The 18415-nt window shown below is 36.8% G+C and overlaps 1 protein-coding gene across 1 annotated transcript in view; it reads right to left on the bottom strand.

Annotated features, from left to right (window-relative positions):
* NEK10 (NIMA related kinase 10) overlaps positions 1-18415 on the bottom strand; it is a 299100-nt gene that overhangs the window by 201459 nt on the left and 79226 nt on the right. Inside the window, exon 22 of the mRNA XM_007456721.1 lies at positions 4603-4678. Coding sequence (XP_007456783.1) covers positions 4603-4678 — 76 coding nt within the window. The remainder of the gene's footprint in view (positions 1-4602; positions 4679-18415) is intronic.

Below are 18415 nucleotides of genomic sequence, written 5' to 3'. Positions count from 1 at the left end.
AATATATATATATATATATATATATATATATATACCACATAATGCTAGAGAGAGACAAATGCTATGAAAAAATAAAGGGATAGAGTCTGAAGGAGGTTGCTATTTGGGGCAGATGATCAGGAAAACCTCTCTACAGAAGGGGACATTTAACAGAGAGCAGAAGGAAGAAAGGAAGTGAGCTGCAGCTCTGGAGGAGGAGCACCCGATGGGCACACAGAGGAAATCTGAAGGCACAGCCGAGGGGGCGGCTGACGGGGGGGAAGGGTTGTTACAGGGGGAGGGAGAAATTTCCTTTATTATATTACCATTATTTCGGGTACTGTTCATAGTCATACAAGTACTGGATCACTCATATAGTAAATATTTCTCGTGAGCCTATAAACCACACTCAGGCTCAGTGCTGGGGATAGTGGCCTATCACAAAATAAATATAAAATTCCACCCTGTGAAGGACAAGTGCATGGTGTGTGTAGGCCAGGGGAATCCTGCCCTGTTTTGGGGGGTTTGCCTGAGGAGGCTACATTCTAGCTGAGAGGCGAAGGGTGAGAAGAGTTAACCAGATGACAAGTGGGAAAAGCAGTATTCCAGGCAGAGAGAGCAGCATGTGCAAAAGCCCTGTGGTCACAGGGAACATGCAGGGAGCAGCTAAGAGTAGTGAAGTCTGGGTGCAGGTATAGCAGGAAGACGTATCAGAGACAGAGCATGCAGGGCTGTCCTCCTGTAGCCCGACTGAGGACGTGGTCTGTGAACTGTGAGCAGCTGGAGGCTACTGAAGTGTTTTAAGTCAATTAAGAGTCTCAGAGCTTGGAGATTCCTTAAGAACTTGAGAAGTACAGTTAGAAGTTGGGCAGGTTTCACTGTGTCTCTACTTGTTCAGGTTTTCCTACAGGTTTATTTTGATCAATCCAATGAAAACTTTAGCAGCTTTAAAAAAAATTATCTAATGTAATAACATGAATGGGATTACACTAAGCAATAAAGTCTCAAAGAATTCCCATTCTAGGATTACTCAAAGTTTTCTATTTTTATTAGATCATACTTGTTTATTATCCAGAAATCCCAAATATACGTTCTGTGAAGAACTAGCCCAAAATGTTTCTGAGTGTCAAACTCTAAATTCTGCTCTGAAAATGCAGTTGAAGGAAGTGTACAGTTTTGGACTCTGGAATTGGAGTAAGATGTAGAGATAAAAAATGGAACCAAGGACCATATTTGGAGATTATTCTCCATGAGAAGGATAATAAAGACCTGCCTAATAATGATAATAATCAGATAAGAAATAAGATGAGATAATAATCAGATAAGAAAAGGTTTTATGGAACTTCTGTTCCAGCACAATCAGTCCAGTGCCCATAGCACAATCAGTCCAGTGACCACAAACCACTTATCTAGCAGCTAAGATATGAAGAATGCTCCAATGGGACTTCCCTGGTGGTGCAGTGGGTAAGATTCCAAGGTCCCAATGCAGGGGGCCTGGGTCTGATCCCTGGTCAGGGAACTAGATCCCACATGCATGCCACAACTAAGAGTTCACATGCCACAACTAAGGATCCCACCTGCCACAACTAAGGAGCCCATGTGCTGCAACTAAGAAGCCTGGCAGCTGCAACTAAGGAGACTGCTGGCTGCAACTAAGGAGCCTGTGAGCCACAACCAAGGAGACCACCGGCTGCAACTAAGACCCAGTGCAACCAAATAAATAAATAACAAATATTTTTTAAAAAAGAATGCTCCCAGGCACTTCCTGCAAAAGTTGATAAAGAACTTTCTGCTATTAAATAAGTTAATACCTGAGGAAGCAAAGGCAAAAGCAAAGAGCAAAATGATATGGGAACATCAAACTCTGGGGAACGTGGAGAGCTGGGGCAGGCATCCCAGGTCCACATGAATTGGCTCAGAGGAGCTCATAAGAATTACACAAAGATTACAGAATGTGGAGAGAAATACCCTGGAAATAGATAAAAGGACAATTCAAGAAAAGGCATGAAGGTATGAGACTCAGGGTAGAGACTGTGAAAGATATTTGTTTTACTTTGTTCAATTCACAAACTCAGAGAAAACCCAAAGGGAAGGATATAAAAATATTCAAAAGTAATTGGACATGTCAAACAATATATTAGGAAACATCTTAAATTTGGAACAATTAGAATTTGAGAGATTATACAGCTGACATTTCCAGTGCATGTCCTTGACATCATGCAGTGAACAAGGTCCCATGACTCTCTGCCTGGAGGCTTCCTCCCAGCCACCCCAGGAGGCCAGGAGTGACTGAAGGTCACCCATGGAGTAGCCCTTAGTCACTTGTGACTGAGAAAAGAAAAAAAACCAAAACCCCCGACCTTTAATTTGGCATATAGGACAACTCTGAAACATCTCGTACAATGTATCCCAGATAATAATCTATGGATCTGATTGTTTTAAAAATAAATTTATTTATTTATTTATTTATGGCTGTGTTGGGTCTTCATTGCTGCACGTGGGCTTTCTATAGTTGAGGTGAGTGGGGGTTACTCTTAGTTGTGGTGTGCAGGCTTCTCATTGTGTTGGCCTCTTACTGTGGAGCACCAGGCTCTAGGCATGCAGACTTCAGTAGTTGCAACATGCAGGCTCAGTAGTTGTGCCTCACGGGGTCTAGAGCACAGGCTCAGTAGTTGTGGTACGTGGGCTTAGTTGCTCCGTGGCATGTGGGATCTTACAGGACCAGGGATCGAACCTGTGTCCCCTGCATTGGCAGGTGGATTCTCAACCACTGCGCCACCGGGGAAGCCTGGATCTGATTATTAATGTTTCCTGTACTGGCTGCTTTCCCTTCTCTGCCTCATTTCCTCCCCCCCCACACCCCCCACCACTATTTCATGGAACCACCTACTAAATAAACTGTTTCACTTGGATTCTTGTCTTTTGGAAAAGCCCAAAGTAAGAAAGTAATGGAATGTAATTTAGAACTGATTTCTTTTAACTCTGGCTTGTGAGCCTAAGTTTATTGTAAAACCTTGTATTATAAAATACAAGGGGCATTTCTAACAACCAGGAGAGAGGAAGTTGGGATAAGGGAGTAGAAATAAATATTTTAAAGCAATTTAAAAGAACAAAGAGCTTGATAGAAAGATGAATGGTCATACATTTGTGATATTCCTGAGTGAAATAATACCTTAACTGTATTAGGAGGTTCAGCTTTCCTAACTCTGTAGTTAATTTAAAAATTAAAAGAAAATATGAATCCATCTTTGGGCTAATAAAACAAAATAGTTGTCATGTTTTAGACTTCTTCTTACATACTCTATAGATTTCCTGCCCCCCACCTCAACACACACACAAAATTATCATAATAGCAATTCTAAACTGAATTCACCGTCTTGGGAATAAATGTGCTTATTTTTAGTTTGTATTTTATTTGTTCTGTAATTTTGATTGACAATCAAATCTGTTCAGGAATATATGATTATTTAACACTTTTATGATTAAGTTTTTATTATTTTTGAAAAAGAATACAAAGTAGAACAAATGAAAACTATTATTCCAGCAACAAGTAATGGGTGAGTCATATCCTTATTATTAAGAGATTAAGTGCCCAGATAAACTATCAGTTTTCAAGGTACAATATTAGCCTGGCCACCAATCTCTACATCTTCCCATGAACCTAGTTTCAAAAACAAAGATGTAAGAAATTTCTAGCAAAATAAATGAAAATTTACCCCCTAAAAACACTATTTTGCACATTCTTGTATGAAAGGACTTTGTAAAATAGGGCTGTTATTTCCAAATTCCACCCTCCTTGGAGAAGATTCATTCTGAATCCTACCCCCAGGATTCTGTTGCACAATAGACCAGATTAAAAAAAGAAGATGGAAGTGTCTTGATTGCTTGACCTGACGAATGAAATTTCAGAATATTTCCCTGAAATCTACTGCATCTACGGACTACCATATCTGTTTGCTAATTTCGACAGATTCAGACAAATGATATGTGATCAGCAAAAGAAGATTCTCACTTCATGATAATTAATGGATTGCAAAGGAACCCTAAAAACCATGCTAAAAAAGTCTCAATTCATCAAAATAATGCTCATTTACCCAAGAAGCACCAACTTTGTAAATATATGTGTAAGTACATATATCATTATTTATTCATTCACATTATAAAATTTATTCAGCACCTATTATTTGCCAGATGCTGGGACAGGCATTAGGACATAAAAACCCTTTCCTTGACCTTGAATGTCTACAGATGGAAAGAGAGTAAAAGAATCATATATAAAATAGATGCAATAAAATGTTCCAAGTATCATATTGCGTAGCAAGTCTACTAATTCATTCACAGATTCATTCAACAACTCTGTACACCTACTGTGTGCTAAAGATCACTTCAATTACAAGTAATTGAGGGGCAGAGTTACCTTAAAGGAAAGATAGTTTGTTATTTTAAACACATAATGGTACATTCTATACATGTGTATTACCTGGGTAATTGATGAAAACTTATTAAATATGTAAATATCTTTCCTTTGCAAGCCAAGAAAAGAAATGAAAGCCCAAACCATAGGCTTGGTTAGAGAGCCCAAACCATAGGCTTGTTAGAGAGCCATAAAATAATTGTCCTTACCAGGAATACAGAATTGTTCCTACAACAGATGTAAGTTTACTGCTTTCTTGTTTTCGCTTTGCCAGGCCAAAGTCAGCTACAATTCAAGAAACAAAACAATTTGATTATATTTTCCCAGAATTAGCGTTGTTCCTTAGCTTTTAACATTCTGAAGAAACAAAACAAAACAAAACAAAGATAAAAGCTATTACAATTCACAAGAGAAAGCTTTTCTTGTTTTCCCAGCCCCATGCGCCAATCTTCTGAACCACTCCCAGCCTTCATTAATGGTGTACATACATTAGGTCATTATGCTATATATATTGACATAATGAGGTTTCATTAAAAAATATTAAAATAGTCTTTCTGACTGGAAGATAGGACAAAGTACTTATTGAACTTGTGATTCTACTTTTTTTTTTTTTTTCTGTACGTGGGCCTCTCACTGTTGTGGCCTCTCCTGTTGCAGAGCACAGGCTCTGGATGCGCAGGCTCAGCGGCCATGGCTCACGGGCCCAGCCGCTCCGCGGCATGTGGGATCTTCCCAGACCAGGGCACGAACCCGTGTCCCCTGCATCGGCAGGTGGACTCTCAACCACTGCGCCACCAGGGAAGCCCCCTGATTCTACTTTTTCAGATTACCCTTTATAATTTTCAAATAAATAAAATGAATCTAAATGTTTTGGCATATGGCAGTCATCACCTCATCCGGCTAAAAAAATAAACAAATATGGTAAGCCTAAATAATCACCATGAAGGTCTGAAAACCTGAAATGGATGGTATCTATTTGTACAAAGTCATAGTAAATAACAATGTTCACAATCATCTCAAAATACTTATATAATAATATAATTATATTAATACAATGGATTCCAATTTTTAAACTAGAACACTAAATATTTATATTTAATATTAGCATTAGCTATATTTTTCAAAGCACCTTCACATACTTCTATTTTTTAAGCCACTCAATAACTTAGATCAAAGTGGTAGAAACAGATATTATTCCTATTATCATTGTATAGATTTACAAACATTTCAAGAGGTTTAATTACTAGAATTAAACAAAAAGACAGGGTTGAACCAGGGCAAAAATTCAAGTTGCTATTCCTAATAAAGTTTGATGTTCACAATATCACTTTTTAAGTGTACTAAATATGTATGGAATTTCACTGTAATGAATTTTAATAAAAAGTATTTGATTATTCTAAAGTGTCTTTGACAGGTTGAAAATATTCTGAAGTACCTTTGACTTCAAAGTAATATTAATTCATGTTATTAATAACAATATCCATTTACAAAACAACAACCTTGAACTAGCACAAATTTAGCTGCTTACATATATTGGCTGTTTTAATACTCACAGTGCAATAGGAATTATTATAGTTAGTGCCTGTTAGTGCTTAAAGGCAAGGACTCTGGAACCAAACAGGCTCAGTTCAAATCCTGGCTTCATTATGTGCTACCTGAGTAACCCTGAGCAAGTTATTTAATCTCTCTTTGCAATAGTTTTCTTATCTGCAAAATAGGGATTGTAATAATATAGATAGTAGTGCTATAATATTAAAATCTGAATAAGTTAACATATGCAAATGTAGTATAGCATAGTGATAATTAACTGATGTATATCGCTATTTAATCTTCACAACCACCCATTTTATAGATGAAGAAACTGAGGCTCAAAGAGAATTAGTGCCTTGCTCAGGGTTTCTCAGGGAGAAATGAACAGAGTTAGACATGAATTTGATGTTGCTCAATTCTAAAGCCCCAAATTCTTATCAAAACAGAATACAATACTGCCAACAAAGAAAAATCTGGCCCAAACCATTTTATTTACAAATTCAACCAAACACTTAAGGGATAAATATCAGTTATGCATAAACTCTACCAGAAAATAGAAGAGGAGAGAACACTTCCCAACTCATTTTATGAAGTCAACATTACCCTGAACAAGTCCAGAAAAAGACATTACAAGAAAAGAAAAGCACAGAACAGTATTCCCTATGAGAAAAGATACAAAAAATAAGTAAATCCAATCTAGGGATATATTAAAAAGGATAACACATAATAACCAAGTGGGGTTTATGCCAAAAATACAGTGCTGATCCAACATTTAAAAATTAATCAATATAGTTCACCAGATCAGAACATTAGAGAAGGAAATCATACGAACATCTCAATAGTTGTATAAGAAGAATTTGAGAAAATTCAATATCTATTCCTTTTAGCAAAGTGGAAAATAGACAGGCATTTCCTTAACCTGATAAAGGGCATCTATGAAAAACCTACAGCTAACTTTCTAGTTAATGTTAAAAGATTGAATGTCTTTCCCTTAAGATCAAAAAAACAAGGCTGGATGTTATCTTGACTTATGGTGATCATTTCACAATATATAACAAATATCGAATCATTATGTTACACAGCTGAAACTAATACAATGTTGTAGGTCAATTATATCTCAATTAAAGCAAATGGGAAAAATTTAAAAAGATATAGCCATCTTGTTAATATATTGATAGATATTTTGAAGAGATTGTCATATAAGAACATTTTTAATGTGCCTTGATAACTGAATTTTTCAAATAAATCAGAAAACACTATTTTCTCTTTCCTTTCAAAAAAAAAGAAAGGAAACATACTAATTACAATACCATCATAGGAACAAATATCTAGGAATAATATAACAAAGGACATGAAAGACCTATGCAGGGAAAATTATAAAATTTTGTTACAGAGTCATTAAAGAAGATTAAAATTAATGGAGAGAAAGTCCAAATTCATGGATTGGGATTTTCAATATTATATAGATTTCATTCTTCCTAAACTAATTTATGTAATTCCAATCATATGTCTTCATATTTTGGGCAGAACTTCACAAATTGAGTATAAAATTCATATAGAAATAGAAACTGCCAAGAGGAGCCATGGATTTTAATATAAAAGAGGACAGAGTTTTCTATAGTATATTAAGAATTATTACAAGGCTATAGTAATTAAGACAAGGTAGTATAAACTCAAGGATACAAAGAGAAAAAGGCAAGGTTGCCCACTCTTACCATTCCTATTCAAGATTGTACTACACGTCCACATAAGTACAATAATTGCATACAAATTTTTGTGCAAAGATAATTTTTTATTTCTCTTTGTAGATTCCTTGGGGTGGGATTACTGGATCCTATGATAAGTGTATGTTTAATTTCATAAAAAACTACCAAGCCAAAATATTTTCCATTGTGTTCTCACCAGAAATGTATGAGAGTTCTAGTTGCTTCTGCATCCTCACCAGCATCTGAAGTTATCAGGGGTCTTTTAATTAGCCATTTTAACTAGTATGTAGTGGTAGCTCAGTATAGCTTTCATTTGCATTTCTCTAATGACTAATGGTGCTGAACATTTTTTATGTATTTATTTGCCATCTGTGTATCTTCTTTAGTGAAGTGCTTGTTCAAAGTCTGGCCCATTTTTTCATGGGGTTGTTTGTGTTCTTATTACTGAGCTTTCTTATTATTTGTATTAATGATACTAATTCTTCGTCAGATTGATGATCTACAAATATTTCCTCCTTGTCTTCAACTTGTTTTTTCATCCTCTTAGTAATAATTTTCATAGAACAGAAGTTTTAAACATTAATGAAGTTCAATGAATTAATTTATATATATATATTATGGTTTTTATGTTATAGTTTATTTCATTTATTTATTTTATTCTGGCTGTGCTGGGTCTTCTTTTGGCAAGTGGGCCTCCCTAGTTGCAGCATGTGGGCTTTCTAGTTGCGGTGTGTGGGCTCTAGAGCACGCAAGCTTAGTTGCAGTATGTGGGATCTTAGTTCCCCGACAAGGGATCGAACCTGGGCCGCCTGCATTGGGAGCACAGAGACTTAACCACTGGACGACCAGGGAAGTCCCTTGATGTTCTAGTTAAGAAATATTTGCCTAGTCCAGGCTATTCTGCTGAAGAGGCCACATAGAGAAGAGAGGTCCTGGTGAATGAGAGGCCAAGTTCCAGCCAAAAGCCAGAACTAATTGCCCATCATGTGAGTGAGCCTTCTTGGAAGTGGACTCCCAGGCCAAGTCAAGGCTTCAGATGATGCAGCCCTGGCTGACAGCTTGACTGAAGCCTCATGAGAGACCCTGAGGCGGAATCATCCAGCTAAGCTGCTGCTGGATTCCTGTCCCTTGAAATGGTGAGAAAATAAATGTTTGTTGTCTTAAGCCACTAAGCTTTGTGGTAATTGGTTACACAATAATGGATAATTAATACAACCACTATCACCTAGTCCAGGACACCACGAACTCTCATCCAGGCTACTGAACTATACTTTCTAAGCAGACTCCCCACAGCCATCACTACCTTCCAAAACATAATTCTCCATACCAGAGTCACAATGATCTTTGAAAGACCTAAAGCAGATATCACTACCTAAAGGTTAAAATTCTTTAAAGGCTTCTGAGAGATACTAGGAATAAAGACCATACTTCTACCAGGCATAAAAGGCCATACATGATCTGGGTTTTCAGAAAGGTCTTTCTTGACCATACTATCAAAAACTCATCCCTGGGCTTCTCCGGTGGCACAGTGGTTGGGAGTCCGCCTGCTGATACAGGGGGCGTGGGTTCGTGCCCTGGTCCGGGAGGATCCCGCGTGCTGCGGAGCGGCTGGGCCCGTTGGCTGTAGGGGTCTGTAATTCCTAACCAGAATGCAAGATTCATGAGTGCAAAGATTTTGTGTGGTTTATCACTGTAGACAGATGGAGATGTATCTTTCGATACATATATAGACATATATGCATATGTCTGAGTATATTTATCTATCTGTCCTCTCGATACAGTAGTACTACTGACAAATGAGAGGGCTAAGCTCTACAAGGTGTTTTTAAGAGCTATGCAAAAGCTAGATGGCTTGCTATAATCTTTCCATTTCTCTATAGTGCAATGGAGAAAACTGGTAGAAATAGCATAGTGTTTCAATATTTTTGGGAGCTCACTATAATTTTGGCATACATAAACTTTTGACCAACTTACTATCTAAAATAGTACCTTGACTTTTAGTTCTAATGCTACATAGAAATTATCCTGTTTCTATAAAAATGCCACTGATGTTGAAAGGCAAAAATCCAAGGAGCAGCACTCACAATGACTCTACTCACTCCAGTTAATTGAGATAATGGCAGAAACTTGGACAGCTGCCTGCAAAATCACCGATGGTCAAGAAGTACTCTTAAAGAGGAAAAAAATCTAATATTGTTTGGCTATTTAGAAAATTCTGGTAGCAGCATTAATATTTTTATTACTCTTTCCACATCTGTGACCATATTTGGAGTGGAGGAAAAGGTTTTATTTCAGAAAGTGTGGTCATAACATCATTCATGTGCTAAAATAGAAATTTAAAAATGACAACAGAAAACATTTTATATATAGCACATACTAAAAAGGGTAAAAACCCTCTCCTTTGGTAGAACAAATGATACCAAAAATGTTAAAGACTGTAGAATCTTTATGCTACAGCCTGAAGCTGTCAACTTTCAGATGGAAAAGATGTGTGGTTGAGACCCTAGAATCTTGCTCTGTTGTTTACTATCTGTGCAACATTGGTCACATCACTCACTACTCTGTGTTCTCAAAAAATGGCCTATAAACTTACTTCTTGCAGGGGTTACTCAAACAAAACTATGACAATAGATGAGAAGCACTTGGAAATACTGCACAGATATAAGGTGTTCCCATTCCTCTCCACATGAGCTTTCATCCATCACATGTCTGTCAGAAGCTCCCAAGTTCACAGCCAAGCCAGAAAGCCCCAGTCTTTGTCTGGGGATTAACCCCCAGCCCTGTGAAGCACCTGCCTCTTCACACCCCATCTGGGATATCCCAAACTGCAGATTACATCACATCTTCCCCACTTCCTAGGCTTGAAATCTCTGACACGTCTCTCTTGCTCCTATACTTACTCACTCACCAGGTCTTATATCTGAATTTCCAGTTGTTTCTGTGATCACAGTTTAAATATGCCAGGATCCCAGGTCCTCTCTACTCCTGCAATAACTCAGGTGTACCTCATCAGAAAGCTTTTCCTTATAATCCATTCTACAAAGTATTTAACAGTGGAAAAATCTACCAACCCCTGTCTTCATCACAGTAAGTCCCCATTAAGTACCAGAAGGTCTCCTGATTACAATTCTTTATAAAGTTTCCAGCTGCCCTATCTGGCCTTCAAGATGGTACATGTACTCACTGATTCACTCATTTGTCCAACAAATATCCACTAAGTATATACTATGTTCCAGGTAACAGGCTAGGTACTAAAGATAAGATGGTAACCACATCAGAAACCATCCATATTGACACAACCCTTAGGACCAGTGGCAGAGATACACATTAAACCAAGAATCACACATATAAATGTAAATTTACAGTTAGGATAAGATCATTAAAGAACAGGTAGATATATGATATTATGAGAGGGTAATGTAGGGGACACAGCTGATCAGGAAAAGCTTCTGTGATAAAATGGTGGTTGAATGAATATATGAAGGAGGGCAGGTGTTAACTAGGTAAGAAAAGAAAGTGGAGAAGAGACTTCCATGCTGAGGAAGCTACATATACAAAGGTCCTGTGATCAAGGGAGCAAGGTCCATTGAGAAACTGAGAAAAAGCCAGGCTTGCCAGAGGGTAGAGAATCAGGGATAGAGGACTCTGCAGGCCATGCTCAGATGACTGACCTCTCTCATTATCAGCCAATCTAAAATGTCCACTCCAACAAAGTTTTGGCCTTACCCTTGTACCACACTTGATTATGAGCACCTGGGTGCCCTTAAGCCTGCCTTTTTCTTTGCCTGAAATGGCTTCCCTAAGGGAATACTATAAAGAGACTCGGTAAAAGATGAACTCTAGAAGCAGACATGGTTCATCCCTGGCTCTGTCAATCAATTACTTGGGTGATTTAAGCAAGTTTCCTAACCTCTCTAAACTTCTTCATTATCTGTAAAGATGGGAATGTGCTTGAGACTACTGGATGAGATAAAGGATGTATAACTTTTATCTCATAGTAAATAATCAAGAGATGTAGTTATGGGCAGTTTCTCCTATCCTTCAAAGCATAGCTAAAATTTGTGTCATTTTAAAATGTCTTCCCTGAGCAAAATAAAAACAAGGAGTGACTCTGACAATTTTAGGAAGTGATAAGTTAAGATCCCCATAATACTTGGCAATGACAGAAGATTCTGCTTGAGCATAACTATACAAGAAGCCAGAAGAAAGATGTCCACCTTGCAACCCCACTGCATCCACTATTCTGCCCTTTCCTTCTGCTTCAGTAAATGCAGAGGTAACCTTCAACTTTCATAGCAATGGAATTATCAGTAACATCCTGTTAGTGTAGGGCTGTACAGGGGATGAGAAGTGTTTCCCAGAAAGATGCTCAGAAAGTTTTCCTCAGAAAATCCCTGTCCCACTGGCACATCTGCCTCTGTAGATCATGCAGATTTCTAATCCCTACCCCCAAAACTTCCCTCTGACCTTCCTCCAAATGAAGTACAGCTGATATTTACAATATTATTTCTAATTCAACAAGTGAAAGTCTAATCAAGTCTAAAATGGAATTCCCTAAAATCCAGAAAATAGTTAACAAAATGGCAATAAGAACATACCTATCCATAATTACTTTAAATGTAAATGGAATAAATGCTCCAATCAAAAGACATCAAATGGCTGAATGGAAACAAAAACAAGACTCACGTATATGCTGCCTACAACAGACTCACTTCAGACCTAAAGACACACACAGACAGAAAGTGAGGGGATATAAAAAGATATTCCATGCAAGTGGAAATGAAAAATAAAAGGAGAGGAAGCAATATTGATATTAGACAAAATAGACTTTAAAACAAAGATTTGTAACAAGAGACAAAGAAGGACATTACATAATGAGAAAAGGATCAATTCAACAAGAGAATATATACTTATGTATACATGTGTATATACATACCCAACATAGGAGCACCTAAATATATAAAGCACATATTAGCAGACATAAAGGTAGAAATTGACAGTAACACAATAATAGTGGGGGACTTTAACACCCCACTTACATCAGTGGACAGATCATCCATACATAAAATCAGTAAGGTCTTAATGACACATTTTACCAGCAATCTGGTATAGATTAGATATATTAATCTGTATATTAATAGATATATACAAAACATTCCAACCAAAAAAAGCAGAATACACATTCTTTTCAAGTTCACATGGAATATTCTCCAGGATAGATCACGTGCTAGCCCACAAACCAAGTCTCAATAAATTTAAGATTGATATCACATAATGCATCTTTTCTGACCACAATGGTATGAGACTAGACATCAACTACTAAAAAGGAAAAAAAAACTGTAAAAAACACAAACATGTGGAGTCCAAACAATATGCTACTAAACATCTAATGGGTCAGTGAAAAAAATCAAAGAGAAAAAAAAAAAACCTTGAGACAAATGAAAATGGAAACACAACAACCCAAAATCTATGAGATACAGCAAAAGCAGTTCTAAAAGCAATACAAGTCTGTCTCAGAAAATAAGAAAAACCCTAAAAGAAAATCTAATCTTACACCTAAAAGAACTAGGAAAAAAAACAAAAACAACAAGCAAAACCCAAAGTTAGTAGAATGAAAAAAATATTACAGATCAGAGTGGAAATAAGTGAAATAGAGACTAAATACACAATACCAAAAAAAATCAATGAAATAAAGAGTTGGTTCTTTGAAAAGATAAAAAAAATCAATAAACCTTTAGACAGACTCATCAAGAAAAAAGAGAGAGGGCCCAAATAAATAAAATCAGAAATGAAAGAGAAGTTACACCTGACACCACAGAAATAAAAGAACCATAAGAGATAATAATGAACAATTACATGTCAATAATATGGGTAACCTAAAAGAAATGGATAAATTTCTAGAAACATACAATCTCCCAAGACTAAACCAGGAAGAAATAGAAAATATGAACAGGCCAATTACCAGTATGGGAATTGAATCAGTAATAATAATAATAAAAAAAAACTTTGAACAAACTAAATTCCAGGACCAGACAGCTTCACAGGTGAATTCTATAAAATATTTAAAGAAGAATTAACACCTATCCTTTCCAAATTATTCCAAAAAATTAAAGAGGAAAAAAATACTTCTGAATTCATTCTATAAGGCCAGAATCAACCTGATACCAAAATCAGACAAATACATCACACACACACACACACACAATTTACAGGTCAGTATCACTGATAAATATAGATGCAAAAAATTTCAACAAAATATTAACAAACTGAAGTGAACAATACATTAAAAGGATCATACACCATGACCAAGTGGGATTTATCCCAGGGATGCAAGGATGGTTCAACATCCACAAATCAATTAACATCATACACCACATTAGCAAACTGAAAAATAAAAATCATATGATCATCTTAATAGATGCAGAAACAGCTTTTGACAAAATTCAACATCCACTTATGATAAAAACTCTCAACAAAGTGGGTACAGAGGGAACATACCTCAACATAATAAAGACCGTATACGACCTTTATTTACTTTCATCATTTACTTAATGATGAGAAGTTGAAAGAATTTCCTCTAAGATCAGGAACAAGACAGGATGCCCACTCTTGCCACTTTTACTCAACATAGCATTGGAACTCCTAGCTATATCAATCAGACAAGAAAAAGAAATAAAAGGAATCCAAATTGGAAAAGAAGAATTAAAACTCACTGTTTGCAGATGACCTAAAGATGCTACCAAAACTATTAGAACTAATAAATGAATTGAGTAAAGTTGCAGAATACAAAATTAATATACAGAAGTCCATTGCATGCTTTACATTAACAACAAACTATCAGAAACAGAAATTAAGAAAACAATTCCATTTACAATTCCATCAAAAAAGAATAAAATACATAGGAATACACCTAACCAAAGACCTAAAAGACTTGTACTCAGAAAACTATAATACGCTGATGAAGAAAATTGAAGACAACACAAACAAATGGAAAGATACAGCGTGCTCATGTGTTGGAAGAATTAATATTGCTAAAACGACCATATTACCCAAGGAAATCTACAGATTCAATCCAATCCCTGTCAAAATACCAAAGCCATTTTTCACAGAACTAGAACAAATAATTCTAAATTTCTATGGAAATTAGACCCTGAATAGCCAAAGCATCTTGAGAAAAAAAGGACAAAGCTGGAGGTATCATGCTCCCTGATTTCAAACTATCCTACAAAACTACAGCTATCAAAACAGTATGGTACCAACACAAAAACAAACACATAAGTGAATGAAACAGAATAGAGAGCCCAGAAGTAAACTCAGGTTTATGTGGTGAATTAATCTACGACAAAGGTAAGATTATAAAATGGGGCAAAGACAGCCTCTTCAATAAATGGTGTTGGAAAAGCTGAACAGCTACATGCAAAAGAATCAAACTGGACTACTTTCTCACACCATGAAAAAAAATAAATTCAAGATGGATTAAAGACTTAAATGAAACCATAAATTTCCTCGGAGAAAACAGGCATTGTTTGGCATTGACATTGGTCTTAGGACTCTTTTTCATATGTCTCCTCAAACAAGGGAAATAAAAAGCAAAAATAAACAAATTGAACTACATCAAACTAAAAATCTTTTGCACAGCTATAGGAGATACCAAGAAAATGAAAAGGCTGCCCACTGAATGGGAGAAGATATTTGCAAATGACATATAAATATATAAACAGCCATACAACTCAACATAAAAAAGAAAACTGATTAGAAAATGGGCAGAGGACCTGAATAGACATTTTTCCAAAGAAGACATACAGCTGGGCAACAGACACATGAAAAAATGCTCAACATCACTAATCATCAGGGAAATGCTAACCAAAAACACAGTAAGATATCATCTCATACCTGTCAGAATGGCTATTATCAAAAAGACCACAAATAACAAATGTTGGATGTAGAGAAAAGGGAACCCTTGTGTACTATTGATAGGATTGTAAATTAGTACTGCCACTATGGAAACAGTATGGAGGTTCCTCAAAAAATTAAGAATAGAACTACGATACAATCCAGCAATTTCACTTCTGAGTATTACCCAAAGAAAACAAAAACACTAACTCAAAAAGATATACGCACCCTTATGTTCACTGAAGCATTGTTTACAATAGCCAAGATATGAAAGCAACCTAAGTGCCCATCAAGAGATGAATGGATAAAGACGGTGTGATATATATATATATATATATATATATATATATATATATATAAATACACACACACACACACACACACAGTGGAATATTACTCAGCCTTAGAGGGCATTATGCTTAGTGAAGTAAGTCAGACAAAGACAAATACCATAGGATTGTACTTATATATGGAATCTAAAAATCAAAACAAACAAAACAAATGATAACAAACTCATAGATAAAGAGAACAAATGTATATGGCCTGCCACTGTTTGTGGCATGATTCAAGAATCTAAAAGGCTCCAATGCCTTCATTACACTTAGGAGGGTGGGCAGACTGATCAGAAAATCAGATGTGTAGTACCATACATTGCTGAATTGGTCTCTGTAAAAACAGACACTCCCACCTACTCTCAATGCTGCTTCAGAGAACACACTTTGGGAAATCTCCCAGAATAAAAATAATGTGTCCAGAACACATCAGATTCTAGTTCCTATATTAAAAATGTTCTCAAAGAACTAAATTATATCCCAATATGCCCATATGAAAACACACACTAAAATAATCTCTACTTTATTATCTTTCATCTTTGGTGCTTTTATATGGACATATAAATCCAAAACTCCTGATTAACCCAACATTGGAAAGTCTTTATTTCTAAGTTTTTCCTAAAGTGGTAAAGATTTGGTGCCTCCATATTCTCTCACCCAGCCTATTGTCTCACCAGAAGAGACTAACCACCAGCATTAGGAATTCACCCTGCTGTGACTTTCTCCCGATTACTATTCTCATATTTTCCTCAATGCAACTGCTATTCAAATCTCAGAATTGCAGAATGACCCACTAATGGTCATAAAATCAATAATCTTAAAATTTTTTTAGAAGTTGGATTTGACTGAATTTGCTTCAATAGTTCTTCATGGCAATATAAGGAAACTATGGTGGACTTGACAGAAAACATTCTTGTTTTTTAGTAACATGAGGGCGACATGAGAGAAATTCCAGAAATTCTGTGGCTACCCTTCCAACAACAGATGCTATGAGGGTATGCAATACAAGTGACTCAATATTCTGTAGACCTTTGACAGCACTCAAGGTTCTGTGTCAGCTCAAACTCGTATAGACACAAAATCTGATTAATAGGAAATAAACCACAGAACAGGCTCAAAACAAGAACAGGTCAAGAGACCTAACTAATTCATTTTTCCTCTAATGACACAGATTTCTCAGCCACAGTTGAGCCAACCAACAATAATTAAAATCCTCTAATCCTTTAGAAACATTTAAAATGCCAGGGATTCTTCAATAGCAAGACAGGTCTAATTTGATTTCTCAAATTTTGGTGGCATTCAGAAAGTAAAATCTTTCCTTTAGATAACTTTGGGTTACACTGTTTGCTGAGATGATAGTGGGAACTGCTTGTATCTTTCCCCATTTATGGACCTGCTTTCCACCTTAATCCCCAATTCCTCTTGCATTAAAGCACTCTTCTTAGGCAATCTTGGCTATCACATCAAGATCTCAAAATTCATTCATTCACTTGTTCATTCATTCTTCTATCTATTTATTCAACAAATATTTATTAAATGCTTTGAGAGGAACAAAGTCAAGGAAATTGGTTTCCCTTACCTCAAGGAGGGATTGGCAATAAACCAATGTCTTGTGTGCAATGAGCGAGGCCAGGCCAGTGTACTAAGGGAGCCCAGATTCAGAACCTATTGGATGTGGACACCAAAGATGCCACCTGGAGGAGTGGCATTAGAAGTGAATAGCAGCAGGGCATTCTGGACAGAGAGAGCAACACTTTGGAAGGCACAGAGCAATACAACCACAGACTGGTCTATTCAGGAAACAGAAATCTGTCCCATGAGTCCAGAGCAAAAGGCAAGGAGAGATCAGGAGGAAAGGGCCTTGGGTGCCCTAGGGAATCTAAACTCTATCTTAATTGTCATGGGGAGCTACTTGAAGAATTTTAACCAGGAAAAGGCTATAATCGCATTTCTAACTCAGCATGTTAGAAATCTCACACCTTAAATTTCCTCACCTAATTCTGTCAGTGGTGTCACAATCTTCATAAACTCAGACTCTTTCTCAACTGTTGTCACACCCCATTAACTGGCTAGCAACCTTTTTAACTCTGGGTCCCAATAAACTGCTGAGTATAATCCTTCTGCCATCCTTTTCTCCTGCTGCCATAGGTAAAACTTACACGTCTTTACGGAAAATTGCAAGAGCTTTAGCGGCAAATACCACAGGCTAGCTCTCCAAAAGCCATTGACCACCCCCACCTCCCTTTCCCATCTGTACAGGCTGGGAGCTCACCTAGAGAGTCTCCCTTACAGCCAGGGGTGGTTGCATGAGTTCGCTTTGGCCAAAAGAATGTAATAAGTCTAACAGGAATCCCTGTGAAAGACCCCTGTGAAAGATTTTCTTCTATGATAAAAGGAGAAGCTATTCAAAAAGAAGAATCTGATTTTTCACCCTAGCTGCCACCCTGATTCCTGTCTTTGGATTTGGTAATAATGCCTGGAGCTCTGGCCAATCTGCTGAAGAAAATGGAGAGAAAGGACAGAAAAACCTAGATTGTAGCCGACCTCCTTGAGCTGCTGAA

This window comes from Lipotes vexillifer, unplaced genomic scaffold (assembly GCF_000442215.2).
Source record: "Lipotes vexillifer unplaced genomic scaffold, Lipotes_vexillifer_v1.1 scaffold612, whole genome shotgun sequence".
Taxonomy (NCBI): Eukaryota; Metazoa; Chordata; class Mammalia; order Artiodactyla; family Lipotidae; genus Lipotes; species Lipotes vexillifer.
Note: the sequence above shows the minus strand (reverse complement) of the source record. Positions and strands in the feature narration are given on the sequence as shown.